At 40.3% G+C, this 17,712-nt stretch overlaps 1 protein-coding gene across 2 annotated transcripts in view; it reads left to right on the top strand.

Moving 5' to 3' along the window:
- The window catches only part of chka (choline kinase alpha), a 45,059-nt gene that overhangs the window by 20,773 nt on the left and 6,574 nt on the right, over positions 1-17,712 (top strand). For both annotated transcript variants that reach the window (XM_034141295.1, XM_034141296.1), the window contains exons 6-11: positions 5,501-5,605; positions 7,412-7,470; positions 7,558-7,645; positions 12,210-12,318; positions 12,409-12,515; positions 12,599-12,680. In XM_034141295.1, coding sequence (XP_033997186.1) covers positions 5,501-5,605; positions 7,412-7,470; positions 7,558-7,645; positions 12,210-12,318; positions 12,409-12,515; positions 12,599-12,680 — 550 coding nt within the window. The remainder of the gene's footprint in view (positions 1-5,500; positions 5,606-7,411; positions 7,471-7,557; positions 7,646-12,209; positions 12,319-12,408; positions 12,516-12,598; positions 12,681-17,712) is intronic.

Genomic DNA, 17,712 nt, shown 5'->3' with positions numbered 1-17,712 from the left:
TCTCTGGACTCTCTCTGTCCTCTCACATCTCGGCAGCCTCGTCAGTCCCCTCCTGCTCCCTGGCTAAATGATGCACTGCGTGCTAATAGAAGCAGCTGAGCGGAAATGGTGGAAATCCAAACACTCTGATAACCTCCTAACCTATCAGTCTCTCCTCTCCTCTTTCTCTGCTTCAATCTCTCAGGCAAAAAGCACTTTCTTTCAAGATAAGATCCATTCTTCCTATTCCAATCCCAAAACAACTATTTTCTATCTTCTCCACCCTCCTCGAAGCCCCCAAAGCCCCTTCCCCCTCCTCCCTTTTGCCAAGCGACTTTGAAAAAAAGGTTGATATTTGCTCTTCTTTTTCCGACTCACCTTTACTCACCACTGGGTCACCAGACCCACCGTTCACCCACACACTAACCTCCTTTTCCCCTCTCTCTCCAAGTGAGGTTCTTACCCTCATTACCTCTGCTCGTCCTACCACTTGTCCTCTGGACTCTATCCCCTCAAACCTCCTTCAGACTATCGCTCCTGATATTCTACCGTTTCTCACCCATCTCATCAACACTTCTCTAACTTCTGGTCACTTTCCAAACAGTCTCAAGGAGGCAAGAGTAAACCCTCTCCTAAAGAAACCCACTCTCAACCCGTCTGATGTTATAAACTACAGGCCTGTCTCTCTCCTCCCGTTCCTGTCTAGAACACTTGAACGCACTGTCTTTAAACAACTCCTGTTATCTCCATCAGAACAACCTTCTGGATCCGCACCAGTCTGGTTTCAAGGCAGGTCACTCCACAGAAACTGCCCTCCTCGCTGTCTCTGAGGAACTGCACACTGCTAAAGCAGCCTCCCTCTCCTCTGTCATCATCCTTTTCATTTAATCGTTTATTTGAACCGAGACAGTGCACATTGATGAACACTTTAAAACAAAAATAATGCTTACAAGTGTAAATTAGCCGGATTTGAGCTTTGAGCTCATTTCTATCCGTAGTCCCGTCACATACAACATATAAGAACATGACATTTATATACATAGCAAAAATAAATACATGATATGCAGGAAGAGCATGAGCAGCATACAAGCATTTACCACATGGCAGTACAATGTAGCAGCAGCGACATATAAAGTGCAAGATAAGATAAAAGAGCTACCTAAAGTGCAAGAGGAGATACCCCTGTGTTAAAGGGCATTTAGCGGTGATTGCACGTCTGTTTGTTTCTCAACCATTCTTTGAGTTGACCTTTAAAACTATTGAGAGTGGGACAATCCCGTATCTCAGTTGGGAGGCTGTTCCACAAAGAGCTGCCTTTAATGGAGAGGACATTTTGTCCAAAAGTGGTCCGTCTACGGTGGACTTCACAGTCTCCTCTGGTTTCTGACCTAGTGCAGCGTCCAGTGTGTTTTTTGTGGATGAATTCCCCTAAGGGAGTGGGGGCCAGTCCATGTAAACATTTATAAAAATAACACATACTTTTAAAAGACTTAAAATTGTCAAAACTCAAGAAATGTTGTTTATCAAGGATGGTACAGTGGTGATATGAATATGGCTTTCTGTCAAACACCTTGATAGCTCTCTTGTACAGCTGTTCTATAGGTTTCAAGTTTGTGGCACAAGCAAACAACCAGTTTGTAAAACAGTATTCAATGTGGGCAGAGATGGGGTCGTTACTAAAAAAAAAAGTAATATATTACATATTACATATTACTTTAAAAAAAAAGTAATATATTACACTACTTCGTTACTCTCTACATAAAGTAACTCGTTACTTTACTCGCAGGGCCGGCCCGCCCCTCCCTACAGGCAGATCACGCAGACTGCTAAAGTTTCAAATGTTCTCTTTAGTTCAGTTTCCATTGTCGCATAACACTGATCCAGATAGCTCTGACCATGGCTGTCCTCTGTCTCCTGCTATCTGTATTTTGTGTAGTATATCTCTGAACGATGCGATGGTGATTCCACTGTGCAAATGGGCAACATTTTCTCTACTATGAAGGATGCTACAAGCCTGTCCATCTCTGCTTTGGTTACCGGTAATTTTTGCTGCTTCGGAGTCGGCGGCAGGACACTCACAACATCCTCACTCTGGGTTCGGGGGTCCTTAGCTATTAGCTTCACCTTAGCATGTGTTCTTTGCAGGTGTTTGTGGTGTTTACAGCAGTGGATAACAGCTTCTGGCCTGGACACAGTTTGCACCTCACCGTCACATTCCTGTCTATTCTTCGGACGAACTCAAAATAATAGGCATACCTCCACCCCTCGAAAGTTATCGCTGACTCAGCCATGTTTATGCAGCACTGCACGTAGCGATGTGGACGCGCAAGTCGCGCAGATTACGTACATATAAACCTGCGGCGGAAACCCCTCTTGTCTGTCAGTGTGATTATGACTGATTTTATAAAAGTAACGAAGTAACGCGTGTCGGGGCAATGTTAGTAACTGTAGTGTGATTACTGAATTATAAAAGTAACGCGTTACACTACTCCGTTACCGACAAAAGTAATATTATTACAGTAACGCGTTACTTTGTTACTTTGTAACGCGTTACACCCAACTCTGAATGTGGGATAGAATCATACAGTGGAGGTATGACTTTGCAGCATTGACAGTTAAGAAAGGTCTAATTTGTTTAAAATGTTGCAAGTTGAATTTAATGGTATTGGATACTTTCTTAATATGTTTCTTAAAAGTCAAGTTCGAGTCCATTATGACTCCAAGATACTTGAAGTGGGGGACTAGTTCTATTTCTGCTCCGTTTAAAAACACGTTGGATCCTTCGATTTTGACTGGTCGTTTACTGAACATCATGCATACTGTTTTTTTTGCATTTAACTGTAAGCAAATGTTGTTCAGCCAGTGTTGAACTTTGTCCAAAGCATTTGAGAGACAGGATGAGATTTCAGTGTTTTTCCCATTTACAAAGATGACCGCATCATCGGCATACATTTGTACATTCAACTCAGGGCATACATTAGGCAAGTCATTAATGTACAGAGAAAACAGTAATGGTCCAAGAATGGAGCCTTGTGGAACCCCAACAGGGTTCACAAGGTAGGGGGATTTGGCTCCGTTGACCAAAACACACTGTTTTCTGTTCGATAAGTAAGACTTAACCCACTGTATTGAATCTGCCGAAAAATGTAAATACGTCAGCTTTGTAAGGAGCACTTGGTGGTTAACAGTGTCAAAAGCCTTTCTGAGATCAAGGAAGACAGCACCTACATATGGGCTTGTGTCCAACATACATTTAACCTTTTCCACAAAGACCTGTCTGCTTCATTCGACACGGTAAACCATCAGATCCTCCTTCGCACTCTCCAAGAACTTGGAGTTTCAGGCTCTGCACTTTCCCTCCTCACCTCATACCTCAAAGACTGCACCTACAGGGTAACTTGGAGAGGGTCCGAGTCCGACCCTTGTCAATTAACTACAGGGGTCCCTCAGGGCTCTGTCCTTGGTCCCCTCCTCTTCTCTCTGTACACAAACTCGCTCGGATCGGTCATTAGCCCGCATGGTTTTTCATACCACTGCTACGCTGACGACACCCAATTAATTCTGTCTTTCCCCGCTCAGAGACCCAGGTCGTCGCACGCATCTCTGCTTCTCTAGCAGACATCTCTCAGTGGATGTCTGCTCACCACCTCAAGCTCAACCTTGACAAGACTGAACTGCTTTTTCTTCCTGGAAAAGATTGTCCCACTCTTGACCTAACAATCAACATCGGCCCCTCTGTTGTTTCCCCGACTCAGACTGCAAGGAATCTGGGTGTGACCCTAGATAACAACCTGTCCTTCACTGCAAACATCGCTGCCACAACCCGCTGCTGCAGATACACTCTTTACAACATCAGGAGGATACGTCCCCTCCTGACCCAGAAAGTGACACAACTTCTGGTCCAGGCTCTCGTCATCTCACGCCTAGACTACTGCAACTCCCTCCTGGCTGGTCTACCTGCATGTGCCATCCGACCTCTGCAGCTCATCCAGAATGCAGCGGCTCGTCTGGTCTTCAACCTTCCAACATTTTCCCACACCACGCCGCTCCTCTGCTCACTTCACTGGCTTCCAGTAACTGCTAGAATCCACTTCAAGACACTGGTACTTGCGTACCATGCTGCGAATGGATCTGGCCCTTCCTACATCCAGGACATGGTTAAACCATACACCCCAGCACGTGCACTCCGCTCTGCATCAGCCAAACGGCTCGCTGCACCAGCACTGCGAGGGGGACCCAAGTTCCCATCAGCAAAAACACGTGGGTTTGCTATCCTGGCTCCAAAATGGTGGAATGAGCTCCCCATTGACATCAGGACAGCAGATAGCCTACACATCTTCCGGCGCAGACTGAAAACTCATCTCTTTCGACTCCACTTCGAGCGATAGAATTACTAACAAAGCACTTATATACTAATAAAGGACTGGCTTTTCTAAAGCCAGTTGAGTAGCACTTGAAATGTTTTGGCTCTATGAAACCTGATGTACTTATATGATTCTGTTTTCTTCAAGTTTGTGTCTTCTTGGTCGAATGCACTTATTGTAAGTCGCTTTGGATAAAAGCGTCAGCTAAATGCAATGTAATGTAAAAACAATTTTATCTTCAGCACTATTGGTAATCATAAGCATGTCCTATTATTCGTAAACCTTGTGTGCACTGAGTAATGATTCCGGACAGAGTCTGATTCATGCTCTTGATTGATGCTCCTGAATGCAGACGTCACTTGACTGAAATACTCATCATTTCTTGGAAAACATGATTTTTTGTTGTTGTAATCACACATACAGTTTCAGTCTTTATTGTCAATTCCTCTATTTGTGTTATACAGACAGAGGGATCAAAATTCTGTTTCTCATAATCCCAGAGAATAAATATATATAAAAATAAATATATACATATGTATATATACATAGATACACACCTAACACCCACTTATACATGTATGCATATACATATATACATACATACATCGACACAAATATACATATACACACAATTGGAGTTAGAAAAACAAATAGACAGTAAATATACAAAAAATAACGGTCAAAGGTTTGAGTCTAATCTAGTGGGCTAGACTGCTAAACCAATTAATTGAAACATAAGATATAGATATGATGTGACGATTAATTTGTATTATTATTCAAACAAAAGCTACTAGACCTGTAGAAAAGCTAGTGATGTTGTTTTCTAGGTACCGGTAACTAAATTAGATAACGGATTGTATATTTGTGACTTTTCAATGCATCTGAAAAGCCACATATTTTCTTAATCGAGTTTGAATCCGTCCAGGGGCCATTTGCCTCATGTCATCCCCTCTGTCTCCCCATTTCAACTCTGTGTCTACAATAAAGGTTGACCCAAAAAATCTTTAAAAGGACAAAACTACAACATGGTTTTATTTAAATTCATGTTGACATTAAGATTGACGTACTCTACTGTCAAAACTTCCTGGCTTCACAGTGTACAGGAATGTCGTTTTTGAGGGTGGAGTAAATGTTAGATTAACACTCTCACCATGCAGGTACCTGAGCCAAGTCATGAGGCTGAACTTCACCAGAGAGTCCCACCTGCGCCGCTACAACCGCCTGCTCAGCTACAACCTGCTGCAGGAGATGGATCTGCTCAAGTAGGCACACACACACACACACGCACGCACACACACACACACACACACACACACACACACACACACACACACACACACACACACACCATATGCAGGGAATGTTTCCACACATGGTGTGATGTAACCGAGTCACAGCATGTGTAGGTTCTTTGACAGTGTTTACTACTGCAAATCTCAGATTAACCTGTGAGCAAAACATACACTATGTTAACACAGTTTAGACTTGTTGTTACAAGGAGTACATAACAAAATGAACACTTAAATAAATTAAATAGCTGCATGAACATCCAAAAATCAGGAAAAGAGAAGAAAGAAATACAACCGATTGACAATAAATTATATTATATAGCTAACAGATAATGGATACGACAGGAATACTCATGGTCTAATGGATAGTGAGGTGGGCTGAAGATCGGAAGGTTGTGAGTTCAAATCCTGCCAGGAACACCACCACTAGTGTGCCCTTGAGTAAGGCACTTAGCCCTCAGTTACTCCAGGGAGAATGTCCCTGTAATTGGTAATTGTAAGTCGCTTTGGATAAAAGCGTCAGCTAAATGACATGTAATGTAATACATACATTAGTAGTCACATCCTACCACCTGGTCATTATAAATGTTTTGTGTTCTCTAACCAACCCATTTTTCCCAACTTTTATCAAAGATATGAACCTGGTTTCTGATTCTCATGATTATTTTTTACCCTTCCATAAGATTCTTCCATTGTGAGTTAATGAAGTTATTATCTTTTAACCAATTCCTTGTAATTTGTTTAATAATTGCTATTCTTATCACTAGGAATACGTTTTAATATAACGATACTAACACGTCCCACTACTAATATAATTAGTGGATTCTTATTTAGAGAAATACCAAAAACAGTTGACATTACTCTTATTTTCCAGAAGCCACTTAAAACTTTACAAGACCAAAATATATGACTATGGTTTGCCTTTTCATCACCACATTCTCTCCAGCATTTTGAAGTGACATTTTCTTTATACTCACTTTGAATTTGGTGTTTGTTAAAGTACCAATTAAGTATCTTCCATGTGTATTCTTTCCAGCTGTTGAGTTGTTTAATGAATGTTTTGGGACATAAGTTCCCCCGAGAAGAACATTTCATCTAACAATGAGACTCATGTCACAGTGATGGATTTTATTTATAGTGAAAAACTGAACAATTACCAGAAATCTTACCATTTGGAAAAGAACAGAACAGCAGAACCAAGGACAAACCCTATTAACGTGTAACAGTTCTGGGTAAGATTTGAATCATGGAACACTTGCCGGAGGTTTGGCGTCTGGTCCTTAGCACTGTGAATGTTAACCAAATTGCCAATAAAAGGGGTCCTTCACTTTGATTTCCATCTGCTTTTTGTATTGGAATTTGTTTTGGGTTGTACCAACGTCCTCTCGTAATGGGGTATTTTCCCAAATTTGGCACAAATGTCTTCTTGGACTGACGTTGAAGGGACTGTGACCTCACAAGGTTCAAGCCACATTCAAGAATTCTGACACCAAACATGACATTTTCAAAGGTATAATAGGATAAAATAATGAAGTGATAATATTTTGGGTAGACTTATGTTTATCTAAAAGTTTAAAACAATATTTAAACTGCTCGGTTGGGTTATACAACCTTGGGGCAATAGTTTCAGTTTCACCTATGTGCAAATGCTTTAATTAATTGAAAAACTGATATGGAACTTCTTTGGTAATATCCAGGATATTTTGTAGCTTCTTAATGATGTGTTGGGATAATTGCGATCTTTGCCTCTGACCTCCTAACCTCTTTATGTACGTCCAGGTCTCTGCTGGAGTCCACACACTCTCCTGTCGTGTTCTGCCACAACGACTGTCAAGAAGGTAAAACACACAGACGCCAAGGGGCCCTATCTGCTTTACACATTAAACATTTGTCATCAAATATTAACATTTTATTGCTGCTTTCAGGAAACGTCCTGCTGCTGAATGGCCGCCAGAGCTCAGACAAACAGAAGCTAATGCTTATTGATTTTGAGTACAGCAGCTACAACTACAGGTAAGATAGCAGCTACTGGAACACAGTTTTCTATAAAAAGGTCCTACTTTCAAGTGTTGTCTGTTTATCCAAAGCCTGATATAAAGTATTCCTCTCTGCCATTGAGCTCCGTTTTTGTCCGAAAGTGTGGGAACTGAATATCAATTGTATTCAGTCCCAAATACAGACACCTAGTTTTAGTCCTTTTTCTTGGAATGCGTTTAATCTAAAATAAATATTTTTTAAATCTAAAATAAATGACTTCAAGGTTGTCTTAATCAATGTATCTGATTTTGAAGCTTAATTGTTCTTTTGTTGGCTGAACAGACCTCCCAGTGACATTCTGTATCACTAAGATTTATTTTATATGTGAGCCAATGCTTGAATCTTGCAATCATTGTCAAACCCAACCATGTGACATAATGTTTGATTGGCAGTTTGGAAGCTTGGGAACAGGGGTGTGTTGCAGGTTCAAGTCCCTGAACACACCCGCTACAGCCTGTACTGGTAGTTGGAGATCTCACGCCAGAGTGTTCGATGCTGTTTCCCATACAATCAGGGCTGCCCCTGGCCAACTTGTGGCCCCACGCAAAGTTATGTGATGAGGCCCTCTGTGTCGCGAGCGTCAACAGAATTGCGGCGCATTTGCGCATAAGCTGAAGTGCGCCGCATTTGTGATTCAGGTGAGGCTCCCTCCGCAGTCTGCGTGATCTGCGTGTAGGGAGGGGTGGGCCTGCATACAATGACTCCTTCTTTAATTCACATACCAAAACACAACCGCTCTCACACAAAGATGCAGAGTTTAAATGTAACTCTGTTAACCTGTTAAGCCCCAAAGACCCCGTCGGCGGGTCCTTTTTTTTTTCACAAATTAAATTAAAACAATTTTTTTTATTTCTTTGGATGGAATGAATACCTATGGTGATAATTCAATGTAATACACCATTTTTATAGTCTGGTACCTGAAAAAGGTCAAATGGCACTGATGGAACCAGATGTACCCAAATGTGCCGAAAGCTTATTCCGCCTGGACCTTTTTTTTGCTAAACCTCTCTAAAAAGGTCAAATTTCACTTGTTTTGCCCTCAATCTTGATACAGGGTACTTATTATATGTTATAGTTTGGATTCCTAAAGCTTTTAGTCTACCATCCCATCATTCAAGGGTGGTTTTCACTATGGCTGCGTTTCACTTCGGTTAAATTGATTCCTTGCGTCCCTCACTTGCGTCGTTTCCCTGCGTTTAGTCCCTCCCACCAGGGAAGCATGGAGAGACGCAAGGAAACCACGAGAAGCAGGGAAATGAGTTTTAAGAGCAATGGGACGTCCTTTCCTCCGGAGCGTCACGTGAAGCGACGTCCGTTTGTGATGACGCCGCACAGCTGTTCGTCTGACAGCAGCTCTGTCCCCGTTATTTTCACAAACACCCCCGCCTCTGTTAGTACACATTTACTGACACAAACATTTGTATCATCTGTTGTAGACCCAAATACATTAAATAAAATAAGAACTCATTCTCAAAAAAGATAAACGCCATTCTTAAAATGTATAAACGAACATTAGTTTGATTAATATTGATTAGAGTGCACAATAGAAATAAAATAATTCAGAGAAGAAAAAGAGATATGTTATCTATCAAAACCCAGTTAGATTAACATTCATTGGATTGCACACTTTGTCTGTTTGTGTGGATATGTAGCAAATGAACATGTTAAATAGCACTTAATGACTGACTGAATGGAAATGACAATAAATGAAAATGTAAAACGAAAAAGCGATCATGAAAATGTTTCCAATAAATGAATAAAATAATTTTTTACCACTTTGTTGTTCAGATATATCACATATTTGTAACTAAATGATGCATTCATTGAAACAAAACACAGTATAAACTGAGGAGTGAGTCCCGTGAGTTTCATGTGTTTTCTTCACTCCGCTGGGAAACTCTGCTCTCATGTCAAGAAGCATCAGATCAGTGCATGCGCTGCATCGTCCAATCAGTGAGCGATACACAGTAAGGGGGCGGGGAGAGTATCGGAGGATTTCATCGAAGGATGGTCTGGTGGTTCCTCGATTATAGCTCCTCCATTATCGCTCCTCGCTCCTCGATCCTCGGTCCTCCGGCAAAAATAAGGCCATTGGGACGCTACTCAAGATGGCGCAGACAAATCAACTTCCGGTGAGACCGAGACCGAGGAGCGAGGAAATGAAAAATAAGAGAAGTGAAACGCAGCCTATAAGTAATGTTTTTTCTTTAGGCGGAGGTAAGAATTTACCTTTTTTTGCTATGTTCCATCTGAATTTACTCTGACTGAGAAAAATCTATATTGATTCTGACACTTCTACATCCAACTCACAGATGTAACCTTGCTTTGATAAAAGAAATGATTCATATAACCCTTTTAGAAGTGAAGTTGTAGTCATTTGTTTTGGGCATGTCATTTTCGAGCCTGAAACCTGAAAAACAGGCTCTGGGCTTAACAGGTTAAGTGTGATTTTTAAACCATGATTATATTCAAATCCTCCATTTGCTTCTACCATGTGTACTAGGATGAAAATGTATTTAAGAAGAAGTATTTGAGAGTAAGTGTTTTTGCACACTTTGTCAATGAAATACATCTATAAATATACATTTAGAGTTCAAAGTGGCCCTTTTTGGGGGGTTTTCCCTTCACTGTAGTGTATTCTATAGGTTTTGTGCATGTAAATGGTCTGCAAAGGCTAGAATCCCTCTGTTTCCTCCAGAGGGAGTTACCCTCCATTACACTCCCCCCCCCCCCCCCCCTGCCTCCATTGGACTTCTTTGTTTACTTCGCTAACATAGTGACATCACTATGTAATATTCGCGTTTCTATCGTCTAGCGCTCCAACACAATGTATGTGAAAGGCTAAGGGGCGGGACATCTCTAAGGGTCGGCCAGCTAACCAATCAGAGCAGACTGGGCTCTGGTTTCAGACAGAGGGTGAAAAGAGGTGCTGCAGCACAGGCAGTATGAGAAAAATAAAGAGCTTTTTGAACATTAAAGCATGGAGACAGATCAAAGTAGATAGCGCAATATGTTCTCATCAAATGTATTAACCTCCGCAGCCTGAGGCACTGCTAATGAATTCTCCTTCCACTGCTGCGTCACTTCTTTTCATCCTCATGCCAGATCTTTGCCTCCCGACTAACCTTGGCTTTGCAATCGAGAGATATGTGCGGGGAGTGTGATAGTCGCAGAATGTGGAAGAGGCAGTGAGAGACAAATTGAGATAGAGTAACCCAGATGTTAAGGCAGAAAGAAAGCATAATCTGAAGGAAAACAAAAGGGGAAGAATGCAGCCTCGCTTTGTATCTGTCTTCCATCATGGCCACCTCCCTCTGTTATATTATTCACTGCAGCTGTTATGTAATAGGAATTTGTCAGGGCAATGAGGACACACAGGAGGCTGTCAGTGTAACAAATGGTGATGATAGTGCTCTGGATTTCCTCTACAGTCTGGTACAAAGGACTAGGTTAGGATGAAATAGAATAATGGGACTGTAGATTTTTCAGCACCTTTGTTTAACTGCGGTTGAGTCTGGTTATGTGATTTTTTTAAATGAGTCATTTTATGGGAAACAGCGCAGAACGCTCTGGCCTTGACTTACGGTTGATCTCAGATAAAAGTCTCTCTCTCTCCCCCCACACTGAGGCAGAAACACCCCCACCCCCCTGCAGCTCCCTCAGCGTGGCCCCTTTAAGTCTCCTCATATGTTGCGGCTAACACGTGATTCTCTTTGCACAAGTGACCCACCAAGCACGTGTACCATATAGCTGCCGGAAGAACACGCCCACAAATAGAAACACTTACTGTGGAATGTTTTCTCTTTGTCTCACATGAGCTAGAAACAGAAGGGGATGAGCCCAGTTTATTGACTGCTGATAACTGTGTGGGAATCAACATGCTAAAGTGGTGCTTGAGAGCATTAACACACACACCTACGGCCCATTTGTTCCAGTCTAAATCACAGATCAAGTTTCATTCTCAAATAGGTGCTTACATTGTCAAATAAACAGCCTTTTAATTGAGTATGGATTTGTCATGTCAATGGGCTGTATGGTACAAGGTCCAACACTCTCGTCTAGACCTGGGGGTTTCAAAGTCTAACACCTCCCCTTCTTCATCTAGATAACTACAGCTCCTCAATACTCCCCACCTCATGTTGTACTAATACAGTTCCTATAGAGTGGTGCAGTGATGGCCTATTTTTGTAGACTGACCCTGAAGCAGCACATTTTTGGGTTATAAGCAACATATTTATTCTATGATTCTAAGTACATATATATACGTGTATTGTGTTTTTCTGCATTGGGGAGGCCCCTCATTGTCGAAAAAAACCCTGTTCTAGCTTGAACTATTGCAGCAACTATTCTGTGTGTAACGATTAATTAATGCACAGTTGTCCATAGTGCCCAGTGGTTTGCTTCGTCATTGATCAAACATTTGATTGGATTACACATGGCACTAGGAAAAAAGTACAATTGTGTTCTTCTCAATTATTGTATTCATGAATGTAAAGACATCATCAGCATAACTGTTTCTCTCCATGTGTTAACCTTGCAGGGGATTTGATATTGGCAATCATTTCTGTGAATGGATGTACGACTACAACTGTGAGGAGTTTCCTTTCTTCAAAGTCAATGCTCAGGCCTATCCTTCAAAGGCCCAGCAGGTGTGTATGATGTGTTTTCACAACAATGTCTTATTCATTTGGCTTATTGTCTACTGTTGACTGATGGCAACTCTTTACCTCTCTGTTCAGCTGATCTTCATTGAAAGCTACCTGTGTGAGTCTGACCAAGGTTTTCACAACCTAAGTGAAGAGGACCAAATGAGGCTGATGGAGGATCTGTATGTGGAGGTCAACAGGTGAGCTCTCTTGCATGACAGTGGGAACTGACAAGAGATGACAGTAAAACACATTACAATAAAGACCATGTGTTTTTAAATAGGTTCTCCCTGGCGTCCCACTTTTTCTGGGGTTTGTGGTCCATCATCCAGGCCCGGCTATCCACCATCAAGTTTGGATACCTGGTGAGTAAACATTGTTTGTGTGTTTTTCTACTTTAAATGGTGATGTAGGTAGTAAACAAGTATATACTTCCCTAAGTAAGCTGTGTTGGTTCAGGAAGATATACACAGTCCTGGAGGGTGAGGCAGTGTCAATATTTACTGTAAAGAACAGGTCAGGTCATGTCAGCCTGTCACAGAGAAAGGTCGACTTTGTCACAACTATTAGGTTGACCCAATCCTGTGAAATAATACATATAATGTAATTAGGTAGGGATCCCTCTCCAAGCATGTGCAATAGATGTTGTATGTACAGAATAAACCTGTTAACAAAATTAAAACACAGACAATCTATGTGACAAAAATGATAATGTGAATAAATATGATTCAAATTGGATCCTGGAGCATGTTAATCATCTTCCAGGTGTAAAAAACAATAGTAGAAATAATAATACCAAAACGCAAGTAGTAATAAAAACAATATTAATACAACTCCTATAACTCTTAGAATATGCCAAATAGAAGTAGCAGAGGGCAGTTAACAATATGCATCCATGGGACATGCCTGCAAAGATATATAGGACTTACAGATGTAGCACGTCATTTTGGACGCCCCTACCCATGTGGGTCCGTGATCTGCACGGGGTGGGCCCTCGCTGAAAGGAAAACCCCCCGCAGGACTTGATACGCCCCCTTGATAAATACATTTAATTATAATGAAACCAGCTGCAATGGATCATGGATCCACCAGGGGGAGCAGTGATTAAAAAGCTGCCACAGTGGAACTCATGTGAAATAAACAGCTGATAGATCTCTACAGGTATCTGATATAGCGGATCTTTGTTAAGATCCATATGTCACGGATAGGATCATATTCTGTGCTAAATAAGAGACATGTAATCATTTACAAAACATCACCATGTTTTTATTTAACAAAATAATGTTGTTTAATCCACGTTGGCGTACTACACAAAACCATTGGTTAGTTTTTTCATCAGGAAATGCAGACCGGCTCATACAAACGATTTTTAATCATCACACGATCATTTAATGTATCATAATGTTCGCCGAATTGACATGAAAGCACTAATGAATGTGGTTTAATCCACGTGAGTTTACCACTACAAAAATAATCGGTTTGTTTTTATATCACATCCGACGGGAGGAAATGCAGTGCCCTCACTACCGATTTTTACTCTTAATTTAATCATCATCTTCACCATGATCATTTATGTTTATGTTCGCCGAATTGACATGAAAGCACTGACAAATATGAATATACTGTAGTCAACTTCATTAAAACTTTATTCACTTGCCCAAACTCAGTAATTCACTAAAAAGAGGTTTATTTTTAATGAAGCCTCGTCATCTCACCATGGGCAAACGGGCTATAATATTATACTATTGTTTATAGTTTACTGTATTATTAGTGTTTAATATTACTGCTATAACAATCACACATTGAGTTCATTGTTGTACAATGTTAAAATCAGACCGTTGTTTTTTTTAAATAGTCAGAATGAAACGGCAGCTCTCAGGTGATCAGCTGTGTGTTTACACACCTAATGGCCCATCAGCCATGGCCCCCACCCCCCTCTGAGTGACAAACGCTTACAGTTAGCTGTCTTTGTGTATTGCAACCAGGGAGAGCCGTGATGGACGCTGCCACATCGAAACTCATATGAAATAAACAGCTGATTCCTCACACACACAGTAGCCTGTTGTTTCTATGCATAAAATAGTGAGAAACATGCCTCTGGTTGATTATTATATAACTTATTTTCTCCATAAAAGCTGGTGGGTTGAAAGCAATAGAGAGGCGAAGTCCCTCCCTTTCCGGGGGAGCTCCATGGGACCTTATTTCGGAAAGATTATGTATTGAAGTCAATGGGGAGAGAAAGATTATCTTTCGATCCCGTTTGAATTGTGCCACGAATTACACATATGATGTTTGTCAATTTAAAAGATAATTTTGCAAGTAAACAAAAAAAAAATGTGTCAAAACTGTGAAGTAACACTTTTTTTTCCCGTCTCGCACCACACACCAAGACGGCCGTCACGTTGGCACATTTCACTTCTTTCTTTCAGAATGAGGTGAAAAGTATTAAAAGAGGTGAAAATCACTACAAGTCTGGGCATGTTGAGAGCTGTACATACAGGGTTCCCGCGGGCTCTTAAAAAGTCTTAAAAAGTCTTACATTTGATAATCTGAATTTAAGGCCTTAAAAAGGTCTTAAATATGACCAAAAAAATAAGAAAGGTCTTAAATATGATTTAGAAGGTCTTAAAAATGATGCGATTTGAAAGGTACTTCTGTGTTGCGATAGCGTCTAAATGTGTTTTGGGGGAAATGTCCGGGCTGCAAAGTAACCAGTACGGTAATAGCCTTTCAGTTCCCCCCAACAATTTGTATTGAAATAAATCAACATGGAACCAGTAATCACTAACTTTGTTTCCCCCGGCCCCTTATCGGACAACACCCAGCTAGTAACCTAGCAACCAAGCTTCAGCTAGCGGCAATCAGAAACTCATGTCTCTTCGAATCTACTTACAAATAAATATGGGGAAGTGTAAGTTCAACCGTATTTGGTTGGAAAACATCGAATTTAGTGCTTGGTTGAAACCAGTGGAGGGGAACGTGTTTGAAGCCCGCTGCACCTTTTGCAAAAGAAATTAGCGTTTGTTTTGCTAATGTAGCGTTAGCTAGTGCAGCGTTAGCTAGTGCAGCAGCTCCCGCAACAACACCGGGGGACCTCCGGGCGACGTTTGGGTCTTCGACGTCAACCCTAAAAGCGGAGGTGCTGTAGACGCTAAATACCGTAGTTAAACACCAATCATACAACAGCAACGATGAAAGATTGTAGCCAAGGCAGCAGAGCTCTGAATATAGCTCTTGTTACTATCTCTCACACACACACACGCACACACTAGGGCTGCTCGATTATGGCAAAAATCATAATCACGATTATTTTGGTCAATAATTGATATCACGATTATTAAATACGATTATTCATTGACTTTGAAAACATCAATTTATTGAACTTTAAAACAAATAATAATTTGAACAGTATCTTTTTAACTGTTGATTACCCTGAATGTATAATTCAACTGAAAAACCAATACAAAAATAAATTAAATAAATGATACATTTAAATAAATATCAAAATAATAAATACCAATAAACAAGATCAACAAATATTTTGGAGCGCACTTCCACAAGCTACTAAACATATATAAATATGATAAATAAAAATAAATTAGACTAAAATTAATTAGATCAAATATGTGCACTGTCACAACAAAGCTAAATAATAGTTTTTTTCGATTATGTTGTTTTTGTAATTGTGGCAGGCCAAAATCGTAATTGCGATTAAAATATGATTAATTGCACAGCCCGAACACACACACAAGCACACACAGAGACACACACATACACACTTTTTGTCTAACACGCTAACACAGTTCTGTACTGTTATTTTATGTTCAGTCATTGTTCTTATGTTGAACATGAATACATTTGCTTTGTAAGTAATTATGGGACGTATTTCTTCTTTCATAGCAATTTTCCTTCATACTTTCTTGCCGTGAAATAGGTCTTAAATTCTATTCAAAGTGGTCTTAAAAAGGTCTTAAAAAGTCTTAAATTTGAGTTAGTCGGTTCCGTCAGAGCCAGCATGCGGGACCGGGATTCTGGGATTTGTAGTCTTTCTAGTTGCATATTTTCCACTATTCATTAACCCTGAAACCCCCCTCTGTTAACAAGAGATACTGTAGTAGTCTATGTTGCGGACTCTTTGTTTAAAACTAATTGCCCATCGGAATGTGTGGAGAAAGTCTCCCAAGGGGGATGGGAAACTTCTGACTATTGTCACATTCCGATCGGAATTACATGCAGGGCAGCATTGCCGGTCTGAAAGGGTCTCTGGAAATATCAAACATTTAATTAAAGTTTTAAAAACAGTGACAGGTTCAAATCAGAGGTGGAAGAAGTATTCCGATTATTTACCTAGGTAAAAAGATGTGTTAGAAGCAAATGTCCTGCATTCAAAATTGTCAATAGCCCAAGTGAAAAGTATTATCATCTGAAAGTAAAATTAATCATTATGTTATTAGTATTAAATACATATAATTTGTACAACTTGTATTTAGAAATACTCCGTTGTAATTATCATCCATTCAATGTGGCATCTGCTATGATGGGGTTAATGTATGATATTACTTAATAATACATCACATTACTGTATAATACGTGATAATGTATGAGTTGATTTACTTCGATCTACTGTACTGTGTAAAAACACCACAACAATATTACAAAAAATATACTGCATATTAAAGCAAACTATTGTAAAGGTAAATGTATGAGCATAACAAATAAATAAGTGTAAAAATTGACATTATTATTATGATTATTTAAAGTGGACCTATCATGCTATATTATAATAATATAGTGTAGGACCATACCTATATAAGGCATATTTATACTTTTTTTTTTTCAAAATACCAAACAGATCATGCATTTTAGCCATGCCTCATTTTGCTCAATTTGACAATTTCTAGCTCTGTTTTTGCAAGGGCAGATTCTGTGAGAACAGCACCATCTACAGGCCTGGCATATGTACTACAGCGTCTCCAGCGCTTTCGAACGGCAATGGCCGTGGCTGTCTCCTCCTGATTGGTGGAGTTGGCCCAATAGCCGTAGCGCCACCGTCCTGACGTCAGGACAGTGTTCAAATCTGGATCAGTTTTTATCAGATCCGTTGCAGCCCCTTTTTTAGAGATTTGGGTATGGAGGAAAATAGAGAGGGTTGTGTTTTCTGACACTTGGTGAGTTCCCTGGAACACCGGGGACACATATTCATGTATACAAGACGTACAAAAGTGCATTTTGCATGATAGGTCCCCTTTAATATATAAAGACTATGTATTATTGAATTACAATTAAGATAATAAGATTAGATATACTTTATTTGATCTAAAATATTGATGTTTTTTCGTTATAGTAGCCTGTGAAAACCATAACAAATAAGTGATTAAATGCTCTTCAGCAAACACA

The sequence above is a fragment of the Trematomus bernacchii genome, unplaced genomic scaffold (genome assembly GCF_902827165.1).
Source record: "Trematomus bernacchii unplaced genomic scaffold, fTreBer1.1, whole genome shotgun sequence".
Taxonomy (NCBI): Eukaryota; Metazoa; Chordata; class Actinopteri; order Perciformes; family Nototheniidae; genus Trematomus; species Trematomus bernacchii.
This window is presented reverse-complemented; position numbering and strand designations above follow the sequence as displayed.